This window comes from Ruditapes philippinarum, unplaced genomic scaffold (genome assembly GCF_026571515.1).
Source record: "Ruditapes philippinarum isolate M1 unplaced genomic scaffold, ASM2657151v2 ctg6582_1_1_1_1, whole genome shotgun sequence".
Classification (NCBI taxonomy): Eukaryota; Metazoa; Mollusca; class Bivalvia; order Venerida; family Veneridae; genus Ruditapes; species Ruditapes philippinarum.
This window is the reverse complement of record NW_026854313.1, coordinates 3,939-25,995: the sequence shown is the minus strand read 5'-3', so window position 1 is coordinate 25,995 and position 22,057 is coordinate 3,939. Positions and strand designations below refer to the sequence as shown.

Below are 22,057 nucleotides of genomic sequence, written 5' to 3'. Positions count from 1 at the left end.
TTCTTTGAACATTGTCTTTGGTTTTTGAGTTATAAAAAAGGAGTTATATATTTGTATTTTCAAACATTTATGTACATGTTAATGAAGGGGATAGAATGTACATTTTATATGAAGAAGAAGAATTTGTCATTCCTTACAGTTACTCAGTTTTAGATAGGAAATGATTTATGTCATTGTTGTTCACCCTGCTTGAGATGTTTTGTTATGTGTATATATGCAAGACAAAAAACTTGGTTTTTTATTTATAATTATTATTATTATTATTACATGTATATAAACTTATTTTAGCTGGTGTTGCATGATAACATTATTTATAAAGTTTGTTTTGAACAATAGAATATTTCATCAAATAAATCCCTTTGAGGAAATTGAATGGTTTCCTTTTTGTTTTATTTAAGCCCATCTTAGGGTATGTAGTGAGTGAAAAGGTAAAAGTCAAAATACATTTTGCCATATTTACTTTCAATTTTATAATTTACTTGGCATGAACAATAACTCTTGTGGCCAAAGAAATTTTTTATAAATATCCATCGGAATTTACCTGTAACATTCAATTTATAGTCTTAAGGCAGACTTATGTTTTTCCTTTAACATTTTTTTAATATCAACTGTTGGTCAATTACCATTATAACAGTCAAAAAATATGAGCATAATGTCACTACCTGAGTACCTGTTAAACCCTAAATGTGATTAGACTCTGCCACCAGTACGGAACCAGACCATCTGCAGTGTGACTAGGGTCCATACTTTGGACAGCTCAAATTTGTACTCTGATATTGAAATCCTTAAAGGGTCTTAGAGGTTAGTCCATGGACAACTAGGGCTCGGTAAACTGTTTTCAAGTGTTTTATCTTGTACATGTTGCTGGAAGATGCTGAATTTGTATAACAGTTTATTAACAAATTTACACTGGTTCAAATCCAGAGCAGTGTATTCCAAGTTAAAAGGACTTCATTACTAAAATAAACAAGAATTTGTATTAGAGTTATCAACGTCCCTGCCCAAAGAAGCACACAATAGTAATATTTTAAATTTGAGGAATGGATCTAGACTTACAGTGCAAAATCTTGATAACTGCTAGATCTGCATATGCAACAATAAATTCATTATAGAAATATAATGAAATGTGTCAGGAAATATTATTAAGTACATACAGGGAGATAATTTGAAAATTGAGATGGAGTTATGGTTCTCTTGCTGTGCATTCTCACTAGTATCTATATTTTAGTTTCACTGGAATCTCTAATATTTTAATTAGTTACTCTTTGGACAAGGAAAATATAGACCAAGTTAACCTTTGACCTCTTTAGTGTAACCTTGATGGACGGGTCTGTGTGTTGCACATGAAACATTGTCTTAATATGGTGAATATTTGTGCAAATTGTTTGAATGAAAAGTTGTACACCTGACATAAAACAGACCCTATAACAGACCGTGTAAAGTCTTGACTACTAATTGTAAACTTCTTTTTAGTTGTAGGGGTTTAAGTGTGGAGCATGACACATCGTCTTATTATTGTATTATTGTTAACATATGTGCAAAGTTATTTCAAAATACCTTGATGGATGAAAACGTTATTATACCCTCCATCAGACAATGTTTGACCATTTGTTCTCCAAGTGTGACCTTGAGTCTGGAGAGGCTGGGTGTTGGGCATGACACATCGTCTTATTATGATGACCATTTGTGCAAATCAAATTTTAAATTCCCTTGATGAATGCCTGTTTAATGGACCAAACACAAAGCGTGACGGATAGTCGGATGGACAGAGTCCATTTCTATTCAGAAAGGCGGGAAACAAAAACAAACCCTGAGCCACCAATAGTAAAAAGTTTTGAGCCCTTTGTTTTAATCAGATATTTGAAGTAAATAATAACAAAAGATACATCTTTTAATGCAAATATTTGCTTTACTTAAATGCGAAATCAATGCATATGGTTTATTAGATTAAATCATATAACATGGTCTAAGTAAAAAGAAACCTGGAATTTTGACAATTGTTGAATTTAGGTACCAAACATTCCCGGAGATTTAAAATTCTAAAATTACATAAACAAAAATTCTTAAAAACATAAGTACGGTAAGTCAGATCTGATAATGTTTGTCGATTTCCAGGAAAACAACATGGCAAATACTAAAACAATATAAATGCATTCGGATTGCAGAACGGTTTAAATGTGGTACAACTCTAAACTTATATACTTCAACGAATAAGCAAAGCCTTTCCAGTCTTTATAATATATACCGTCGTAAAAAAAACCAGCGGGTATGTATGGACCGTAGTGGTAATAGTGTCCGGTCGGTAGTGTCTGGCTACAGTAATTATACCACCACCCGCCTTTCTGATGATAGGCACACTTGTTTGCGTCTGGTCGATCAATGGTTGCAAAAGGCATGCCGTTGCTGAAAGCAAAATCGTCTGGAAGAACATGACTTGTGACGTATTTGCCAATGTGCAATGGATAGCGTAAACTTGCAGGACCTAATGCGAAATAATTGTATCGGATGGTACGTATGTCACGAGTCCAGTCTTTAAGAGTCAAAGTGAGTATTTGATATCCTAAAAATTAAAAACAAACAACAAACATGTCATAACTTTATCATTTATTTCTCAAGAGGTTAATATAACTGTTGGACTTATGGGTCATTTGTCCCCGGCCCCACAGTATGGAGTTTAAGGCATACATGTATTTTGTTTGTTTCATTTTACGCCTTTTCCAACAGTATTTCAGTCATATAGGCGGGTAGTTTCCTAACCATCGTTCCTGGCATATAATTTTAATAAGGGATCTGAGACGGATGACTGAACAATAAATTGGCAGTCCTCTGATATTGTTCTAGCAAATAGCAGTTTAAATTATGTTACTGTCTGTGCTGCCTGTAATGAATATAGTGCGAGTTTTCCTTCAACAGTGTCTTCTTACAGACGTAAAAAGACAGTTTGCTATGTTAAACAACAAATTGTCCGAGGCGAAGCCACTATTTGAAGTCATTTTTATGCCCCCACAATGTGGGAGCATATAGCGTTGCACTTGTCCGTCCGTCAGTCAGTCCGTCCGTACGTCCCAAAATCTTGTGAACGCAACTCCTCTTAAACCGGATGACAGATTTTGCTTAAACTTACAGGTATGAACAACCTTAATGTGTAGATGGTAGTAAAGTAAGGAATTTCCGCTGCGACCAAATTTAACAGAATTATGGCCCTTTGTTGATTTTTTCACTAGATACTATGTAGAAATTTTGTGAACGCAACTCCTCTAAAACCGGATGGCAGATTTTGCTTAAACTTACAGGGATGAACAACCTTAATGTGTAGATGGTAGTAAAGGAAGGAATTTTTGCTGCGACCAAATTTAAAAGAATTATGGCCCTTTGTTGATTTTTTCACTAGATACTATGTAGAAATTTTGTGAACGCAACTCCTCTAAAACCGGATGGCAGATTTTGCTTAAACTTACAGGGATAAATAACCTTAATGTGTAGATGGTAGTAAAGGGAGGAATTTTTGCTGCGATCAAATTTAAAAGAATTATGGCCCTTTGTTGATTTTATCATTGTATACTTTGTAGAAATATTGTGAACGCAACTCCTCTTAAACCGGATGGCAGATTTTGCTTAAACTTCCAGGGATTAACAACCTTAATGTGTAGATGGTAGTAAAGGAAGGAATTTTTGCTGCAACCAAATTTAACAGAATTATGGCCCTTTGTTGATTTTGTCATTGTATACTTTGTAGAAATTTTGTGAACGCAACTCCTCTTAAACCGGATGGCAGATTTTGCTTAAACTTCCAGGGATGAACAACCTTAATTTGTAGATGGTAGTAAAGGAAGGAATTTTTGCTGCAACCAAATTTAACAGAATTATGGCCCTTTGTTGATTTTATCATTGTATACTTTGTAGAAATTTTGTGAACGCAACTCCTCTTAAACCGGATGGCAGATTTTGCTTAAACTTCCAGGGATTAACAACCTTAATGTGTAGATGGTAGTAAAGGAAGGAATTTTTGCTGCGACCAAATTTAACAGAATTATGGCCCTTTGTTGATTTTATCATTGTATACTTTGTAGAAATTTTGTGAATGCAACTCCTCTTAAAACGGATGGCAGATTTTGCTTAAACTTCCAGGGATTAACAACCTTAATGTGTAGATGGTAGTAAAGGAAGGAATTTTTGCTGCAACCAAATTTAACAGAATTATGGCCCTTTGTTGATTTTGTCATTGTATACTTTGTAGAAATTTTGTGAACGCAACTCCTCTTAAACCGGATGGCAGATTTTGCTTAAACTTCCAGGGATGAACAACCTTAATTTGTAGATGGTAGTAAAGGAAGGAATTTTTGCTGCAACCAAATTTAACAGAATTATGGCCCTTTGTTGATTTTATCATTGTATACTTTGTAGAAATTTTGTGAATGCAACTCCTCTTAAAACGGATGGCAGATTTTGCTTAAACTTCCAGGGATTAACAACCTTAATGTGTAGATGGTAGTAAAGGAAGGAATTTTTGCTGCGACCAAATTTAACAGAATTATGGCCCTTTGTTGATTTTAAGTTTCACTTGTAGTCCAAAAAATATTTGACCTAGAGTCATAAGATTGACAGAACAGTGGCGTGTGGGGGCATCCGTGTCCTATGGACACATTTCTAGTTTTGAATAGTTCTGCTGCGGGTATAATCGTATAATTGCTAACAATTTGTATAATCCTCCATACTTTATTGTATATTTCATGGATGCATGTTTTCCTCTTAGTGTGTTTCGAAAAGAAGCAACCAAACGAATAAATTAACAAACAAACCAATTATTGCTAAACTGGTATTTTCAAACAGAAGAAGAAAAGAAATAAGAAAAACTTTTTTTCATATCCAATTCCATGTGACCCATTTCCTGATTCAGGCGGCCATGGAGAACAAAACAAATAATGTTGAGAACAATAATTAACATTAATGAGCCGCGCCATGACAAAACCAACATAATGGGTTTGCGACCAGCATGGATCCAGACCAGCCTGCGCAGTCTAATCAGAATCCATGCTGTTTGCTATCAGTTTCTCTACTTGTTATAGGGTTTGAAAGCGAACAGCATGGATCCTGAACAGACTGCGCGGATGCGCAGGCTGGTCTAGATCCATGCTGGTCCCAAACCCATTAAGTTGGTTTTGTCATGGCCCGGCTCATTAAACTTTATTACAGAAACATCATACTACTGAAACACGATTTGAAAATCAGTTTACCGGTATCTGTTAACATTTTAATCCTACTTAGTCCAAGCCAAAAATCACCACTTGATTGTATGCCAAACCCATATTCGTAGTCATGCCAACCCCTGGCAAAGTTCACTGAACCAAATTTCTGCGTCATAATCGGAATCCCGGGACCATTAACACCAAAACGGCAATATACCTGCAAACAAAATATCATTTGATTATATGTTGTTGTTTTTTTTATAACTGAAACAAAATCTTTTGTTCGTAAGTTTCAAATCGTAATAAGTTTTTTTCCAGGCATACAATATTGGTATTTGATATGGAAGGAAACGACAAATAAGGAGAAGTCAATGTATAGTTCTCACGAATTCTGGGTCAAGTTCCATTATACATAAGTAACTACAAATTCACCTGCGTGCATGTACGTTCATCTACCATATGAACACGTATCCCGTAAAAATCTATAATATATTAAAGATTTTAATGGCGATAAATAAGTCTATACATGTATTTACAATTTCAGTGTAATTGCACTATACCTCAAAAGGCTCAGACGTGTAGAAACGCACCATATAAAAGTCAGATTTGTTGTTACCATGTTGTAGGGCATCGTGACAATCTGTAAAAAAAATTATAAAGAAACACTTTAACATTTAGCTTCCTGGAACCGGAAGTGGTTAATTTTTGCCACCCGTATAGTGCCAACCTTATAGACCATTGTCACCCGTATATAGCATTGTCACCCATATTGCCACCCGTATAGAGGATTGCCACCCGTATAGACATTGCCACCCGTATAGACCACTGCCACCCGTATAGACCATTGCCACCCGTATAGACCATTGCCATCCGTATAGACCATTGCCACCCGTATAGACCATTGGCACTCGTATATAGCATTATCATACGTATTGCCACCCGTATAGACCATTGGCACTCGTATAGAGCATTGTCGCCCGTTTTGCCACCTGTATAGAGCATTGTCACCCATATAGAGCATTGTCACCCGTATAGAGCAATGTCACCCGTATAGAGCATTGTCAGTAATTTGTCACCCGTATTGAGCATTGTCAACCCATATTGAGCACTGGCACCCGTATAGAGCAGGATCTGCCTTCTATCCATGCAGTCTGGTCGCACTCTTTACAGTTGGCTGACAAAACTTAATTTTTATCTTGATTTCCAAAAATTAATAATGAACAGTTCCAAAGAATAGAAGCTGGACAAGTCCATTTAAGACTTTCAGCAGGTTAAGGGTTAAGTTCTTTAAGACCTGCGTCATTATAAAAAGGCTGATAGCAAGACAAATTAAGATAACAAAAGATGGGAACCAAAAAAAAACAAAAAACATTGAATTATTTTATGCTTCAAAAAAGTGAAAAGTCTATTTGTGCGACTACAATGACATAATGTTCCTTGTGATTATTTAAGTTAATCAATTACTTAACTTAGGATATCTCTGAAAACGGTCAGCTGTTCAGATTTTTTAAATTATAAAAGGGTTTCGCAAATAGCTTTAAATAACTGCAGTGTGATTATATGGTCACAACTACAGTGTGATTAGATGGACACAGATACAGTGTGATTATATGGACACAGCTACAGTGTGAGTATATGGTCACAACTATAGTGTGATTATATGGACACAACTACAGTGTGATTATATGGTCACAACTACAGTGTGATTTTATGGTCACAACTACAGTGTGATTATATGATCACAACTATATTGTGATTATATGGCCACAACTAGAGTGTGATTATATGGTCACAACTACAGTGTGATTAGATGGACACAGCTACGGTTTGATTATATGGACGCAACTACAGTTTGATTATATGGACAGAGCTACAGTTTGAGTATATGGTCACAACTATAGTGTGAATAGATGGACACATCTACAGTGTGATTATATGGTCACAACTTCAGTTTGATTATATGGACACAACTGCAGTCTGATTATATGGTCACAACTACAGTGTGATTTTATGGCCACAACTAGTGTGATTATATGGTCACAACTATATATAGTGATTATATGGTCACAACTACAGTGTGATTTTATGACCACAACAACAGTGTGATTATATGGTCATAACTACAGTGTGATTATATGATCACAACTACAGTGTGATTTTATGGCCACAACTACAGTGTGATTATATGGCCACAACTACAGTGTGATTATATGGTCATAACTACAGTGTGATCTTTGTCTAATCAAAATAATTATGGGACCTCTCCACAGTGTTGGCGGCATTCATTTTTGCGTATCAAATTGAAGCTAATGCATCGCATTTTAAGCTTTAAAACGTTAGAATCAGTCTACAAAAAATGTTATGCGCATGCTCCGCCTCAAAAAACATCGAAGTGAACATATCGGTACAAGGAAATATCGGAAAATATCATTTACTTTACTTAACACTACGAGCAATGCATGGTTCATTCCATTTTTAATCCTTTAAACAGTATAAATCGATACTGGTTTTCTGAATAGCGTTTTACTATTTCATGTTCTGAAAATAAGGAACAGTGAACATTATAGCACTATCGAGTGACCGAGTGAACGGTGTACCGAAAATTTGCTGCTACTTTCACTTTTGAACTGGTATGACTAACATACGCAACGTTGATTTTTTGGCGCAATTGGCGAAAATGGCACAATTTTTTCTCAAGTTTGAATTTCTTGCCATATTGTGGTTGGAGGCATGCAGCAGTATATATGTAGTATATACGTTTATTCCAATCATTATTAATGTAAATCTGGGACTTAAAATTGTTTGATTAACATACTTTATGCCCGTTTTGGAAAACCTCTCCAAATATTTTCGAAACTAACAAATCTTCAACAGCTGCAAAAAGACCTCTCGCATGCTTCTTTTTAAAGAAGCAAACTTGTACCTCTTTCTGGAAAGTGAAGATAGACTATAGATAATTAATAGTTTGTGACAATTTAATGTAAAGGAGTTATTGCCTACATTGAAGGTAATAAAACGACTCAAGTTTTGTGTTATTCATTTCTTTATTCAAGTAAAATCTATTCAATGGTGAAATTCAATATGCATCAAATTACCTGAACGTAATTTTAACCGTGTTTATACGAGTTTTAAACCGAGCTTATTTTATGCTTTTTGCCAGTGTGGTGAAATATATTCAATCCAGTTTTAAGATATTTTTTTTAGTATGAATCATTTTACTTAAATATATGTATTATAATCAAAAGTAAATAAAGGAGTTATCTGTAAGCATTTTTATTGAAAATATTGTTTGTTCTAGTAGTCATATATTGTATTGTTTTTCAAATCGAAAGTACATGCATATAATATATACGTGCCTCTGAGTCATGTCCTACATAATAAATCTCTACTAATAACGAACGCGTACACATACAGCGTATACGTTAACATCAACAGACATTTTCCAACCGCATGTAAGGATGTCTTCATCAATTAAATAAGATTATTTAGGTCTTATTCATAAGTACATGTAGTTACTACTTTCGATTTAAATTGAACATAAAAATGTATATTAATGAACGTTACATACCGTTATAGATAATTCTTCCATCAGCTTTAAGTAAATCTATGGCATAAATGTCGCTGACAATTGCCAGGACAATCATTATAATTCCTCCGATTTCCATCTTACTTTCCACTTCGCAGCGTTCAAGGCAGTATAGGATGGTCGCTCAGCTCAGTTACTAAACGGGGTATATAACATACTGGAGTGTAGAGGGCGCTATTTATTAAAGTTTACAAATTGAGAAAATAAATGATATTAAGCTACAAACGTTTAGAAATAGATACAGAGAAAAAAGGGTACATTTACTATTTGTTCACAAAACAAAATAGACACACACTCATATTGGAGCGGCTCATTTGGATATGTGCGACCATGTGATATCAATTAAACATTGTGTTGGGGGAAAACGTTTGTATATGACATGTCGGAATGTATTTTATATGGAAATCCTGAACTCCTTCTCCTCTTCTTGTAACTTTATTTGTGAAGATTTTGTTTTGTTTTAATGATTTCCTATTAAATATTGCCACTTGTTATATTTTTTCACGCTATTTTGTGATATATTTGTTGCCAGACTGCTTTTGTAAGGCTGTATCATAGACAAGTGGTGCTTGCTCATAAATCATTGAAACCTGCTGTTTATAGAATTTGAAAATTTTATACCAGTCATATGGCTGTCCTGTCATTGGCTGTTTTCTTATCTGAGATTTTTTAATTAACCAATCAGGAACATTAAATATTTTACTGGGTAAAATTACTTTGGGTCCAGAATACATCTTTCTTAACTCGAAATTTTACTGTTTCTTGTTTAAATGTTAAATTCTGTTTGAGTGGAAGCTAGAAGGTTACATGGATGTTAAACTTCACTACAATTAGCACAGTTCATTAACAAATAACAAGTGTTATAAAATCAAGCCTGCAAGATTTTCAATATGCTGTTTTTTGGCTTTTCTTTATTGTTTCTTTTATTTTTAGCAAATAATTTTGTTTCAGAATAGATATATCATTAATTGTTAATTCTTGGATGATAAGCTGTTGTTAAAGAATTTAATAAACAAGTTTGAGTAGTACTCTCATAGAATGACTTTTAAACATATATATACTTCATTTAATTATCATAAATGTACAATTATGATGTCCATATTTTACATGCTTTATGATCTATTGAGAATGGCTGAAAACTAGATTACAAAAAATATCATTTTACAGAAAAATTTTTGACACTTTTTGAAGGTCAGAAATAATAAAAGATTCTTTTATTACAAACATTTTTGTGTTTGTGTGTGATTAAGAAAAACTTATGTTTTGTTAACTATTTTTCAAATGTCAAATATATATATTTGGCACAAAAAATCTAGATATATGAGATAAAGCTAGGGTTTGTTATTCTATATTACTTCATAGACCACTGTACTAAACTCTGCCCTGTTATGAATAAGGGTTAAACAAATAGTGAAAGCATTTCTTTTTTCTTCTTTGAAAACTGTCTTTGCTTTTTAAGTTTTTTCTTTTCTTCTTTGAAAACTGTCTTTGCTTTTTAAGTTTTTCTTTTCTTCTTTGAACATTGTCTTTGGTTTTTGAGTTATAAAAAAGGAGTTATATATTTGTATTTTTTAAACATTTATGTACATGTTAATGAAGGGGATAGAATGTACATTTTATATGAAGAAGAAGAATTTGTCATTCCTTACAGTTACTCAGTTTTAGATAGGAAATGATTTATGTCCATGTTGTTCTCCCTGCTTGAGACTATTTGTTATGTGTATATATGCAAGACAAAAAACTTGGTTTTTATTTATAATTATTATTATTATTATTACATGTATATAAACTTATTTTAGCTGGTGTTGCATGATTACATTATTTTATAAAGTTTGTTTTGAACAATAGAATATTTCATCAAATAAATCCCTTTGAGGAAATTGAATGGTTTCCTTTTGTTTTATTTAAGCCCATCTTAGGGTATGTAGTGAGTGAAAAGGTAAAAGTCAAAATACATTTTGCCATAATTACTTTCAATTTTATAATTTACTCGGCATGAACAATAACTCTTGTGACCAAAGAAAATTTCTATAAATATCCATCAGAATTTACCTGTAACATTCAATTTATAGTCTTAAGGCAGACTTATGTTTTTCCTTCAACATTTTTCCAATATCAACTGTTGGTCAATTACCATTATAACAGTCAATCTGTTGAAGTATAATAGTAAATTCAAGTCAACTTGACTATGAAAATATGAGCATAATGTCACTACCTGTTGAACCCTAAATAGTGGGGCGGGAAATTGAGAAAATAGTGCAAATGGTGATACAAGCATGAAACTTTCAGGAAATCATCTTTAGACCACGTAGGTTGGCCCAAAAATATCTCTGCTCATTCAAGATGGCCGCCATTTTCAAAATGGCCGCCATATAAATTTGACGTACATAAATAGCTCATTCGGTCAAAATTTTTGTAACGACCTGAAACTTACACCATAACATGTTTAAAGTGTCTCCTTTACAAAAATTAAATCTTCCAAAATTCCGCTTCATACGTCTTGTCAATCCAAGATGGCGTCCAATATGGCGGCCAATTTTATGCAAACTTGTTATATAATTTCTACAGTATAATTGACATTACGCCACCTGTCAATCAAGCTGGCAGGGGTCTTACAGATAAGCTAATAGGCGATCGTTATCAGTTTCATGCTAAGATGTCTGAGAAGACCGTGTCGTATTGTGGTTTAAGTCAATTAATAACACAAGAGAAATTTTCCTAAGTCTTTTATTCTTATGTTACAATTGTAGTACTTCGCGTTTATCTTATTTATGTTACAATGTTCGAAAGTCGAAAGCTTAAATTACGGCGAGAAGTGCACTGATCGAAATAAAGAGTCGGACTGCCGTTGCGGGCTTGTGACATTAGGTATATACGTATCGGAAATGTCCAAAGGGGAGTTTGGATCCCGTCCCTTACGAGTGCTTCAATTAAATATAAGAAATGATTTAAAAATGTGAGGAACCAGTCCGTCACGTGGGCAAGTCATAGTTGCATGACTATGATGACCACTTCACTTTTGAAGGTTTGCCAAAACTTGACCGGCCAGAATTTTTAATTGCCAAGACATAAAATTTGGACAATAAAAGATAAGAACTCTAAATGGGTTTTTAAGAGCCTGACCTGGTCATTGATTATGGGATGGTGACTTTAATTAGTTCCTGTAGACAGACGTCTCATTGTACAATGTCCCAATGAGGTGAACTGTCTGGGTGACCTGTCGTGTTCATTCTAGCTTGCAAAATAATATACATGTAACTATATGATGACCTTGATAGTGTGACAACCGCCATTTTCCTTAGACAATGGTGCAGCAGTATTTATATTGAAATTTTGATTTTTTTGTCAATTTAAAGCTATTAAAACGGTATATCTAAGTTACAAAATATCCTGACATATTGACAGAGGGAGTTAGTTAGTTCATTTTACAAAAAAAACCCCAAAAAATCAGTAACTTTCTATATATGAAGATAATAAGTTATATAGCAGGTAGGAAAGTTAAAACTGGCTATACCACATTGCATTAAACAAGAAAAAAGTTTTAACAAATACTCTATTCCTTCCTTCATTACAATTATGTCTTTTCATAATCACATAATATTATAAGGTCTCAGGATATCCAGATGATATGACATTTTTTGTTCGTTTATAACATAGTGTCAATAAAATGCTGCAGTAGAAAAAAAGTACTTGCAAATAAAATGAAAAAAATATGCAATAAATATTTCAGGTGAAATTATCCTACCAAATTATTTCTATTAAAGCTCAATGAATAAAGATTAAATATTTAAATACATCTGCTTCAATAACATCATATCTGATCACGATTTTAATTTAAAGTTGAGGTCTGGTATATGTGAAATTTATTTTGAAGTGAATAATATTGCGTTTTATCACGAAAATATCTAATGTACAAATAAACATATAATCATATATCATACAACAAAGTTACGCATGGGCAATTTTCACATTTAATTTTGACAATTTATGCGCAAATGCATTATATATAAGTGATTTCGCACATAAAACCCCAAAAACATTTGTAAATCTTACTGTTTCATTGATATAATTTTACTATTATATGTTCCACTACATCAATTTTCACTATCTTTGAATTTGTAAACTAAAATGATATTTTGTCAGTAACATCTTCCCTTGATGTCAGCAAAAAATATAACAAGATCTTTTACCAAAACGTTTTATTCATCATTAATGCGTGAATACCTTTTTAAATACCATAATACATTGAACTATTCAATAAAAGCATTAAAATTTTATATATAACCAAATGATATAAGGTAAATTCATTAGTCACTTAAGTGGCATGACAGTTTCGCGTAAACGTCGGTACCGTCTTTTGTCTAAGGTTCTGAATGACCGGGTCACGTGAATCAGTGGGCGGAGCAATCTCTTCTCTGGCGTAATGTCAATTTATAGCACAGATAATGTTTATTTAGATAAAAAAAGTGTTTCAACATATCAGAAATTATAAAATCATATGTAAATCATAATGAAAGTTAAGTTTTGTAAGTTTATGTCTAAAAATATTTAATTTGGTTTTCTTAATCTATATGCAAAATCAAAAAAAAGTTACTCTATTTCTTATTTGTCATTCAATTAAAAATAGGGGTTTGTAAGAAAACATGTAAGAAAACCTTAAAACTGTAGGTTTTATAATTTGTCAAAGTGGGTTGAGTCAATTCATCCGATAATTATAAAAGAAAAACAACAAAATGTGCACTGGTACATGTAGTTTGTTTCTATTTCTTCACTTTTTCTGTTAAGTCTTATGCAAATGTTCCCTATTAAAAACATTATTTATTGGAAAAAGGTATTTTGTCTTTCTTTGGTTTATACAGAATTTATTTTAGTTTGATTGTGTAGGAAGCTATAAAATATATGTCCTTCTTTGGTTCAAGTAGTTGAGATAAAATATCAATAAATGCACATACATTCATAAGTATACACTCACGTATTAAATTTGGTTGCATGATATTACTTGTTTCATGGAGCTAAATTTAAGTTGTTTATATATCTGTGCTTGTTTCAATATCTTGATATTATTTATTAATTGTTAATTGTAAAGATATATAAGAAGGCAATAAATCAACAAATATGCTTTAAATACCAAACATGCACATAAATAAGGTTGTTCATTAACGCATATTATTAACTTCACAATTTCATATTGAAAATATTTAAATTGCTTTAAAGCTAACTCAGTGAAAAAATTTTTTTTGCTTATAGTAAATATAAGGCTACTGTCACATTATCTCATCTGTGTGTTGTGAAACAGATATATCAATGATATCACCTGACCTACATACAGTTTTTGATGATTTAAAAAAAAAATTGTTACTCATAAATTATTTTATATCTATTTTTTATTTCAATAACAGGGCAATGATGACCCTATATCACACACCATTGTTGGGAAAAGGTCATAATTCTTTATAAACGTAGGTAATTGGGTGTATCAATTTTGTCATAACATATATGATTTGTGAAATATTTGTATTCGGCTGCTTTAAAACAGCCTAATATCAAGTTTCTCAGAGAGGACTTAAATAACTATTAATATTCCTATATGAGTCCATATAAACTTAGTCACCCCTGGTGCATTATAAATTTTGACCATCTTGTCCATGATTTATCAAATATTTGTAGAGTATTACAAGATTATGATGATACATAATTAATGTCTATAATCCGGGTACTGTAGATTCAGAGAATACATATTTATGACACAAGTCTGTGTAAAATAAGTGATACCCATTTCAAACCCATTTTAACTGCAGGAGCATCATACAATTTTATGCATTTAGTTTAACACTAGAAGTTTGTATTGTGTTTTCTTAAACAAATCAGTCTATAAACCCGGGTGGCTCTATGAGCAAGATTCATTTAATATGTTAAAGACACAAGATATTAGTACATGCTTAGTATCTATGTTCTATGCTCTGTGCATTTTGCTTCTTGAGAAGACTTTTTAAACATTTTTACTTTTAAAGATGTCTTTTTGCCGCGTTGGGCTTTCTTTAGGGATTCTTATTTCACTCTATTTTCTGCTAGACAATGTAACATACCGGTATGTTGAATATCTAAGTTCTAGGCATTGTAGATCTGCAAAAGAGGACTTACATGTGATTTCCTATATAAGTTTTTCAAAACTAAGCGCCCCTTCTGGCATGCCTTTTAATCATGCTCCTGCAGTCTAAAGTGGCTTTCCCTGGTATGTTACTTATGTTTGCATAGACTTAAAACTGTCTTAAAAATCTTCTCTGTAACTTAAGTTTACAGAGCAGAAAAATTATCATGAAACATTACTTTGTGATACCTCTATAAAATTATAAATTATTGCCATAGGAACAAATCTCTAAGTTTAAATGGACTCATAGGAATAAAACAATATGAGCCTTTGTGTGAAACAGTTCTGAGTACCTAGATATTGGGCATGTTTCCTGTAAAGCAACCTTTACAAATAGTTCATAAATCATAACTGTATGTGGTGAAAAAAATTGATACCCCTAGCATGATCTTATCTTACTTCTGTATTAAAGAGTTACAGTGGATCTTAGGCGAGTGGTCTAGGATTGTTTAATGGGAAACATGAAACTTGAAAAATCTTTGACAGACAGTTAATTTATATTTCAAATCATCAGCAACTATATGTGGGTCAAGCGATACTATTGATATACATATTACACTACACATAGATCATAATTATGATGTATCAGTCGCCTTAATTTTACTTTGTATCTTTTGAAAATACCATGTCTAGATATGTTATTCTATAAACAGTGCTGATTCAATTATACTTAATTACAATGACATGAAAGTAGATATAACTTTGAATCGTACTGTAACAAGCCTTCAGTAAGACTATGATATATCATGCAAAATTTTTTCATTGTGTTGGCTTTAAAGCGATTTTTATCTTTTTCGTAATATATGTTGTGAAGGAATTAATTTTATTCGTAGATAAGACAATATTTAACGCATGTTTTGTTGATGTATATTCAGTCTACTATCGTTACAATTAACTGATAATATTAAGAATATTGAAACAAGTTATATCTTGCAAACAAATTTTAAAATTGACTGTTTACACATGAATGTATGTGAATTTACTGATATTTTAGCACACCCTCTAGGCCTGAATGAAGACAAAAATTTCTTAAGAACCATTACTTTTTAACAGTGAATATTTTCCTAAAAATTCGTAGAAAGTTTAACAAAAATAAAAAAAAATGAAATTAACTTACAAACTTTGTTGTTTTTGTTTTTCAATTATCAAATAAATTTACCCAAACAACTTTGACAAAATATATAACCTACAGATTTTATGCTTACAATAAACACATAATATTAATTAAATATCATATACACTAAAAGAAACTAAGTAACTTTTTGAGTTTTATACAACGGCCTGTTAGAAAACCATGTTTAGAGAAATATGCAAATATTAGCACTTTTTCTTAAGTATTTTAAAGATATTTTCTGGATAAATAACTTAAAATGTTTGACTTACATTCTGGTTTACATAATAATATAATTATTCTTGATATGTTTAAACACTTTTTATCGAAATTTGTATAATTTGTGATACAAATTGTATGACAAAAGAGATATATTAATTTTTGCATAAAATCGGCAGCCATATTCGACGCCATCTTGAATTCTGAAGAAGTATGAACGCGGAATTTGTTCAAGATTTGAATTTTTGTAAAGGAGAACCTTTATACATGCTTAAGTGTAAGTTTTAGGTCTGTACAAAAAAAAATCACTGAATGCGCTATTATGAACGTCAAATTTATAGGCGGCCATTTTGAAAATGGCGGCCATCTTGGATGAGCAGAGATATTTTTGGGCCCACTTCACTTTTGGAATGTCTATAGTCTAAAGATGATTTCCTAAAAAGTTTCATGCTTGTATCACAATTTGCACTATTTTGACAGAAGAGACCTTATTTCCCGCTCCACTAAAATGTGATTAGACTCTGCCACCAGTACAGAACCAGACCATATGCAGTGTTTTGGGGTCCATACTTTGGATAGTTCATTTGTACTTTGATATTGAAATCCTTAAAGGGTCTTCGAGGTTAGTCCATGGACAACTAGGACTCGGTAAACTGTTTTCAAGTGTTTTATCTTGTGCATGTTGCTGGAAGATGCTGAATTTGTATAACAGTTTATTAATAAACTTACTCTGGTTCAAATCCACAGCAGTGTATTCAAAGTCTTAAGGACTTCATTACTAAAATAAACAAGAATTTGTAACATAGTTAAAATCAACGTCCCTGTCTAAAGAAGCACACAATAGTTATTTATAAATTTGAGATATGGATCTCGACTTACAGTGCAAAATCATGATAACTGCTAAGATCTGCATATGCAACAATAAATTTCATTATAGAAATATAATTAAATGTGTCAATGGAAATATTTTTCACTGGAAATAAGTACATACAGGGAGATAATTTGAAAATTGAGATGGAGTTATGGTTCTCTTACTGTGCATTCTCACTAGTATCTATATTTTAGTTTCACTGGAATCTCGAATTAATACTTTAATTACATGTAGTTACAGTCTGGACAAGGAAAAAACAGAGCATGTTAACCTTTGACCTCTATAGTGTGACCTTGATGGACGGGTCTGTGTATTGCACATGTAACATGGTCTTATTATGGTGAATATTTGTGCACTTTGTTTAAATGAAAAGTTGTGCACTTGACACAAAACAGACCATGTAAAGCTTTGACCACTAAGTGTGAACTTCTTTTCTGAGTGTGGCGCATGACACATCGTCTTATTATGGTGAACATTAGTGCCAAGTTATTTCAAAATCCCTTCATGGATGAAAGCGTTATGGAACGGACACGAGATATGCCCTCCATCAGACAATGTTTGACCATTTGTTTTTCAAGTGTGACCTTGAGTATGGAATGGCTGGGTGTTGGGCATGACACATCGTCTTATTATGATGACCATTTGTGCAAAACAAATTTTAAATTCCCTTGATGAATGCCTGTTTAATGGACCAAACACGAAGCGTGACGGATAGACGGGTGGACACAGTCCATTTCTATTCAGAAAGGCGGGGAAAAAAACAAACCCTGAGCCATCAATAGTATAAAGTGTGAGCCCTTTGTTTTAATCAGATATTTGAAGTAAATAATAACAAAAAATATATCTTTTAATGCAAATATTTGCTTTACTTAAATTCAAAATCAATGCATAGGGTTTGTAAGTATATATAACAATTTAATCATATAACATGATCTAAGTAATAGAACCTGGAATTTTGACAATTGTTGAATTTAGGTACCAAACATTCCCGGAGATTTAAAATTCGAAAATTACATGAACAAAAATTCTTAAAAACATAAGTACGGTAAGTCAGATCTGATAATGTTTGTCGATTTCCAGGAAAAACAACATGGCGAATACTAAAACAATATAAATGCATTCGGATTGCAGAACGGTTTAAATGTGGTACAACTCTAAACTTATATACTTCAACGAATAACCATAGCCTTTCCAGTCTTTATAATATATACCGTCGTAAAAACCCCCAGCGGGTGTGTATGGACCGGAGGGATAATAGTGCCCGGTCGGGAGTGTATAGCTACAGAAGTTATACCACCACCCGCCTCTCTGATTATAGGCACATTTGTTTGCGTCTGGTTTATCAATGGTTGCAAAAGGCATGCCGTTGCTGAAACCAAAATCGTCTGGAAGAACATGACTTGTGACGTATTTGCCAATGTGCAATGGATAGCGTGAACTTGCAGAACCTAACGCGAAATAATTGTACTGGATGGTACGTATGTCACGAGTCCAGTCTTTAAGAGTCACAATGAGTATTTGATATCCTAAAAGATAAAAAACAAACAACAAACATGTCATAGAGGATATTTGTTTAGTTCAGTGTAAGATCGAAATATATTTCACCGAGTGAGCACCAAAAGGTATATGAACGTTTGGTGTTCACAAGGTGAAATATATTTCGATCTTACACTAAACTAAACAAATTTTCTTTTTATTACATGCAAAGAAACGTTTTAAAAGGGCATTAAACCTAATACTGAATGAAAAGCGCGCCAAATAATAATACAATGTGACGTCATTTACGACGTCACGTCATTAAGTTGGTACCCAGTACTGTGCACGCTGGTATTTCACTGAAACAACGTAAGGGGCTTAAATTCAAAACAGTGAAATTATCAAAGTGGTAATTTCACTGTTTCAAACAGTGAAATTACCAATTTTATATCACTGATATATTTCTATAAACCACCGAAAAGCATTTAATAAATAACTTTATTATTTATTTGTCAAGAGATTTATACAATAACTGTCATACTAATGGGTCATTTGTCCCCGGCCCCGCAGTATGGAATTTAAGGCATACATGTATTTTGTTTGTTTCATTTTACGCCTTTTCCAACAGTATTTCAGTCATATAGGCGGGTAGTTTCCTAACCATCGTTCCTGGCATATAAATTTAATAAGGGATCTGAGACGGATGACTCACTGAACAATAAATTGGCAGTCCTCTGATATTGTTCTAGCAAATAGCAATTTAAATTCTGTTACTGTCTGTGCTGCCTGTAATGAATACAGTGCTAGTTTTCCTTCAAAACTGTCTTCTTACAGACGTAAAAAGGCAGTTTGCTATGTTAAACAACAAATTGTCCGAGGCGAAGCCACTATTTGAAGTCATTTTTTGAATAGCTCTGCTGCGGGTATATAGAGGATATTTGTTTGTTTCAGTGTAAGATCGAAAAATATTTCACCGAGTGAACACCAGATGCAATATTTTCCACGAGTGGCGTAGCCACGAGTGAAAATATAATAGCTGGGGTTCACGAGTGAAATATTATTTGATCTTACATGTAATTTTCTGTTTATTTCATGATTTTTTAACGATTTTTACACCATTTTACTGATTTTTGCCGCGTAACGTCATGCTCTTATCTTCATGACGTCATCAAATAATGACGTCACAATGTTGAAGCAAAATATAATTCCATGATTATTTTTAGATTTTAGATGTATTTCAGCACAACGTTCGTAAATATTTACGAACTACAGTTATCACGTACATTTTTTATTATGATTGACTACATTTCCGCTGAAAAAAAACATTCATTAATGATAAATATTTTATTTTTACGCCAAATATAGTTCGGCTACTGTGAAATTATATTTGGTAATCATTACTGTGAAATTATCAGAATATAATTAACCGTTATAATTCAGTAATCTACTGCAAAACATGTAATAAAATCGTATAATTGTTAACAATTTGTATAATCCTCCATAGTTTATTGTATATTTCATGGATGCAATTAGGAAAGAAGCACCACTGATCAACAAACAAACCAATTATTGCTAAACTGGTATTATCGAACAGAAGGAATAAAAGAAAAAAACAAATCTTTTTTTCATTTTCATATCCAATACCATGTGACTCATTTTCTGATTTGGGCGGTCAAGGAGCAGTCAAATGTCATGCGGACCGACTTCCAACAACAATTAACATTTAACTTTTGTAAACATCATACTACTGAAGCAAGAATAGAAAATCAGTTTACCTTTATCTGTTAATGTTTTAATCCTACTTAGTCCAAGCCAGAAATCACCACTTGATTGTACGCCAAACCCATTTTCGTAGTCGTGCCAAAATCTGGCAAAGTTCACTGAACCATATTTCCGCTGCATAATCGGAATCCCGGGACCATTAACACCAAAACGACAGTATACCTGCATACAAAATATCATTTGATTATATGTTTTTCAATTATAAGTATTTTGTTCGCAGAAATTCAAATCGTAATAAGTTTTTTACCAGGAATACAAATGTGTTTAGGACTACACATTTGTGTCATGTGATCGATATTCGTTTTATTACGAATATCGTTTTATGTAACATTTTGTCCTTGAATTTGTATATATCTTGTGTAATTGTCAGTTATTTATGTGTTTTATTTCTTTACAGTCCAATACACAAGCCACTATCATATATCATTCCCATTTTATCACCTGATCATCCTAGCAACTAAATACTTATAATTGAGCTGTGTCATGACAAAACCAACATAATGCGTTTGCGACCAGCATGGATCCAGACCAGCCTGCGCATCCGCGCAGTCTGATCAGGATCCATGCTGTTCGCTTACCAACTCTATTACAAGTAGAGAAACTGATAGCGAACAGCATGGATCCTGATCAGACTGCGCGGATGCGCAGGCTGGTCTGGATCCATGCTGGTCGCAAACGCATTATGTTGGTTTTGTCATGACACGGCTCAATTATTTCATTCAGACATTACTTGCATGCCGGGCCTCAGTTTTGGACAAACCATCTTACGCATGTGCACTTTGAAAAAATGTATTTCTTTGGTTTACGCCAGAAATTGTTCCTCGTTATTTATCTACATTATCAAGTCCTGTATGTCCTTTTCGGCGCTGTATTTATGCACTTCAAATGATAAATATATTTCCTTGGTTTAGGGCAGAAAATGATTGGCTGAAGTTGATCTTTATCAAAGTCATCGAGGCGTTGTTTATGTCCCTTACATGCATTAACATCTGTTCTTACATAGAAGAAGGACCACACAACATTTGCAACGATAAGCCAAGACTTGATTCAAACATTTATTTGATATGGAAGGAAACGACAAATAAGGAGAAGTCAATGTATAGTTCTCACGAATTCTGGGCCAAGTTCCATTATACATAAGTAACTCGAAATTCACCTGCGTGCATGTACGTTCATCTTTCATAATTATGAACACGTATCCCGTTCAAATCTATGATATATTAAAGATTTTTATGGTGACAATTATATAAATGTATATATACAATGTTAGTATAATAAGTTGTAATTGTACCATACCTCATAAGGCTCAGACGTGTTGAAACGCACCATATAAAAGTCAGATTTGTTGTTACCATGTTGTAGGGCATGTTGACAATCTGTGAAACAAATTTATAAAGAAACAGTTTAACATTTAGCTTGCTTGAACCGTAAGTGGTTAGCTTTTGCCACCCGTGTAGTGCCATCCGTATAGACCATTGTCACCCGTATATAGCATTATCACCTGTATTGCCACCCGTATAGCGCATTTCCACCCGTATAGAGCATTGCCATCTGTATATAGCATTGTCACCCGTATACTGTATTCCTAGAAAAGATTTCGCGCATTTTAAGTTAGCGCTTTTCGCGGTAGGCATGATTACGCGAATCTTTATAGCCGCGAATATGTCACTTATAACAA

General features: G+C 33.1%; 2 protein-coding genes across 2 annotated transcripts; both read right to left on the bottom strand.

The window, feature by feature from the left end:
- Positions 1 to 1,952: 1,952 nt before the first annotated feature.
- Positions 1,953 to 8,969, bottom strand: LOC132739771 (angiopoietin-related protein 2-like). Its single transcript, XM_060727568.1, has 4 exons — positions 8,755 to 8,969; positions 5,747 to 5,826; positions 5,235 to 5,403; positions 1,953 to 2,560 (listed from the first exon to the last, which is right to left on the bottom strand). The coding sequence occupies exons 1-4, from the start codon at positions 8,849 to 8,851 to the stop codon at positions 2,172 to 2,174; spliced, it is 735 nt and encodes a 244-aa protein (XP_060583551.1). The 5' UTR covers positions 8,852 to 8,969; the 3' UTR covers positions 1,953 to 2,171.
- Positions 8,970 to 17,962: 8,993 nt separating this feature from the next.
- Positions 17,963 to 21,804, bottom strand: LOC132739772 (angiopoietin-related protein 2-like). Its single transcript, XM_060727569.1, has 3 exons — positions 21,676 to 21,804; positions 20,373 to 20,541; positions 17,963 to 18,647 (listed from the first exon to the last, which is right to left on the bottom strand). The coding sequence occupies exons 1-3, from the start codon at positions 21,706 to 21,708 to the stop codon at positions 18,259 to 18,261; spliced, it is 591 nt and encodes a 196-aa protein (XP_060583552.1). The 5' UTR covers positions 21,709 to 21,804; the 3' UTR covers positions 17,963 to 18,258.
- Between the last annotated feature and the right edge of the window lie 253 nt (positions 21,805 to 22,057).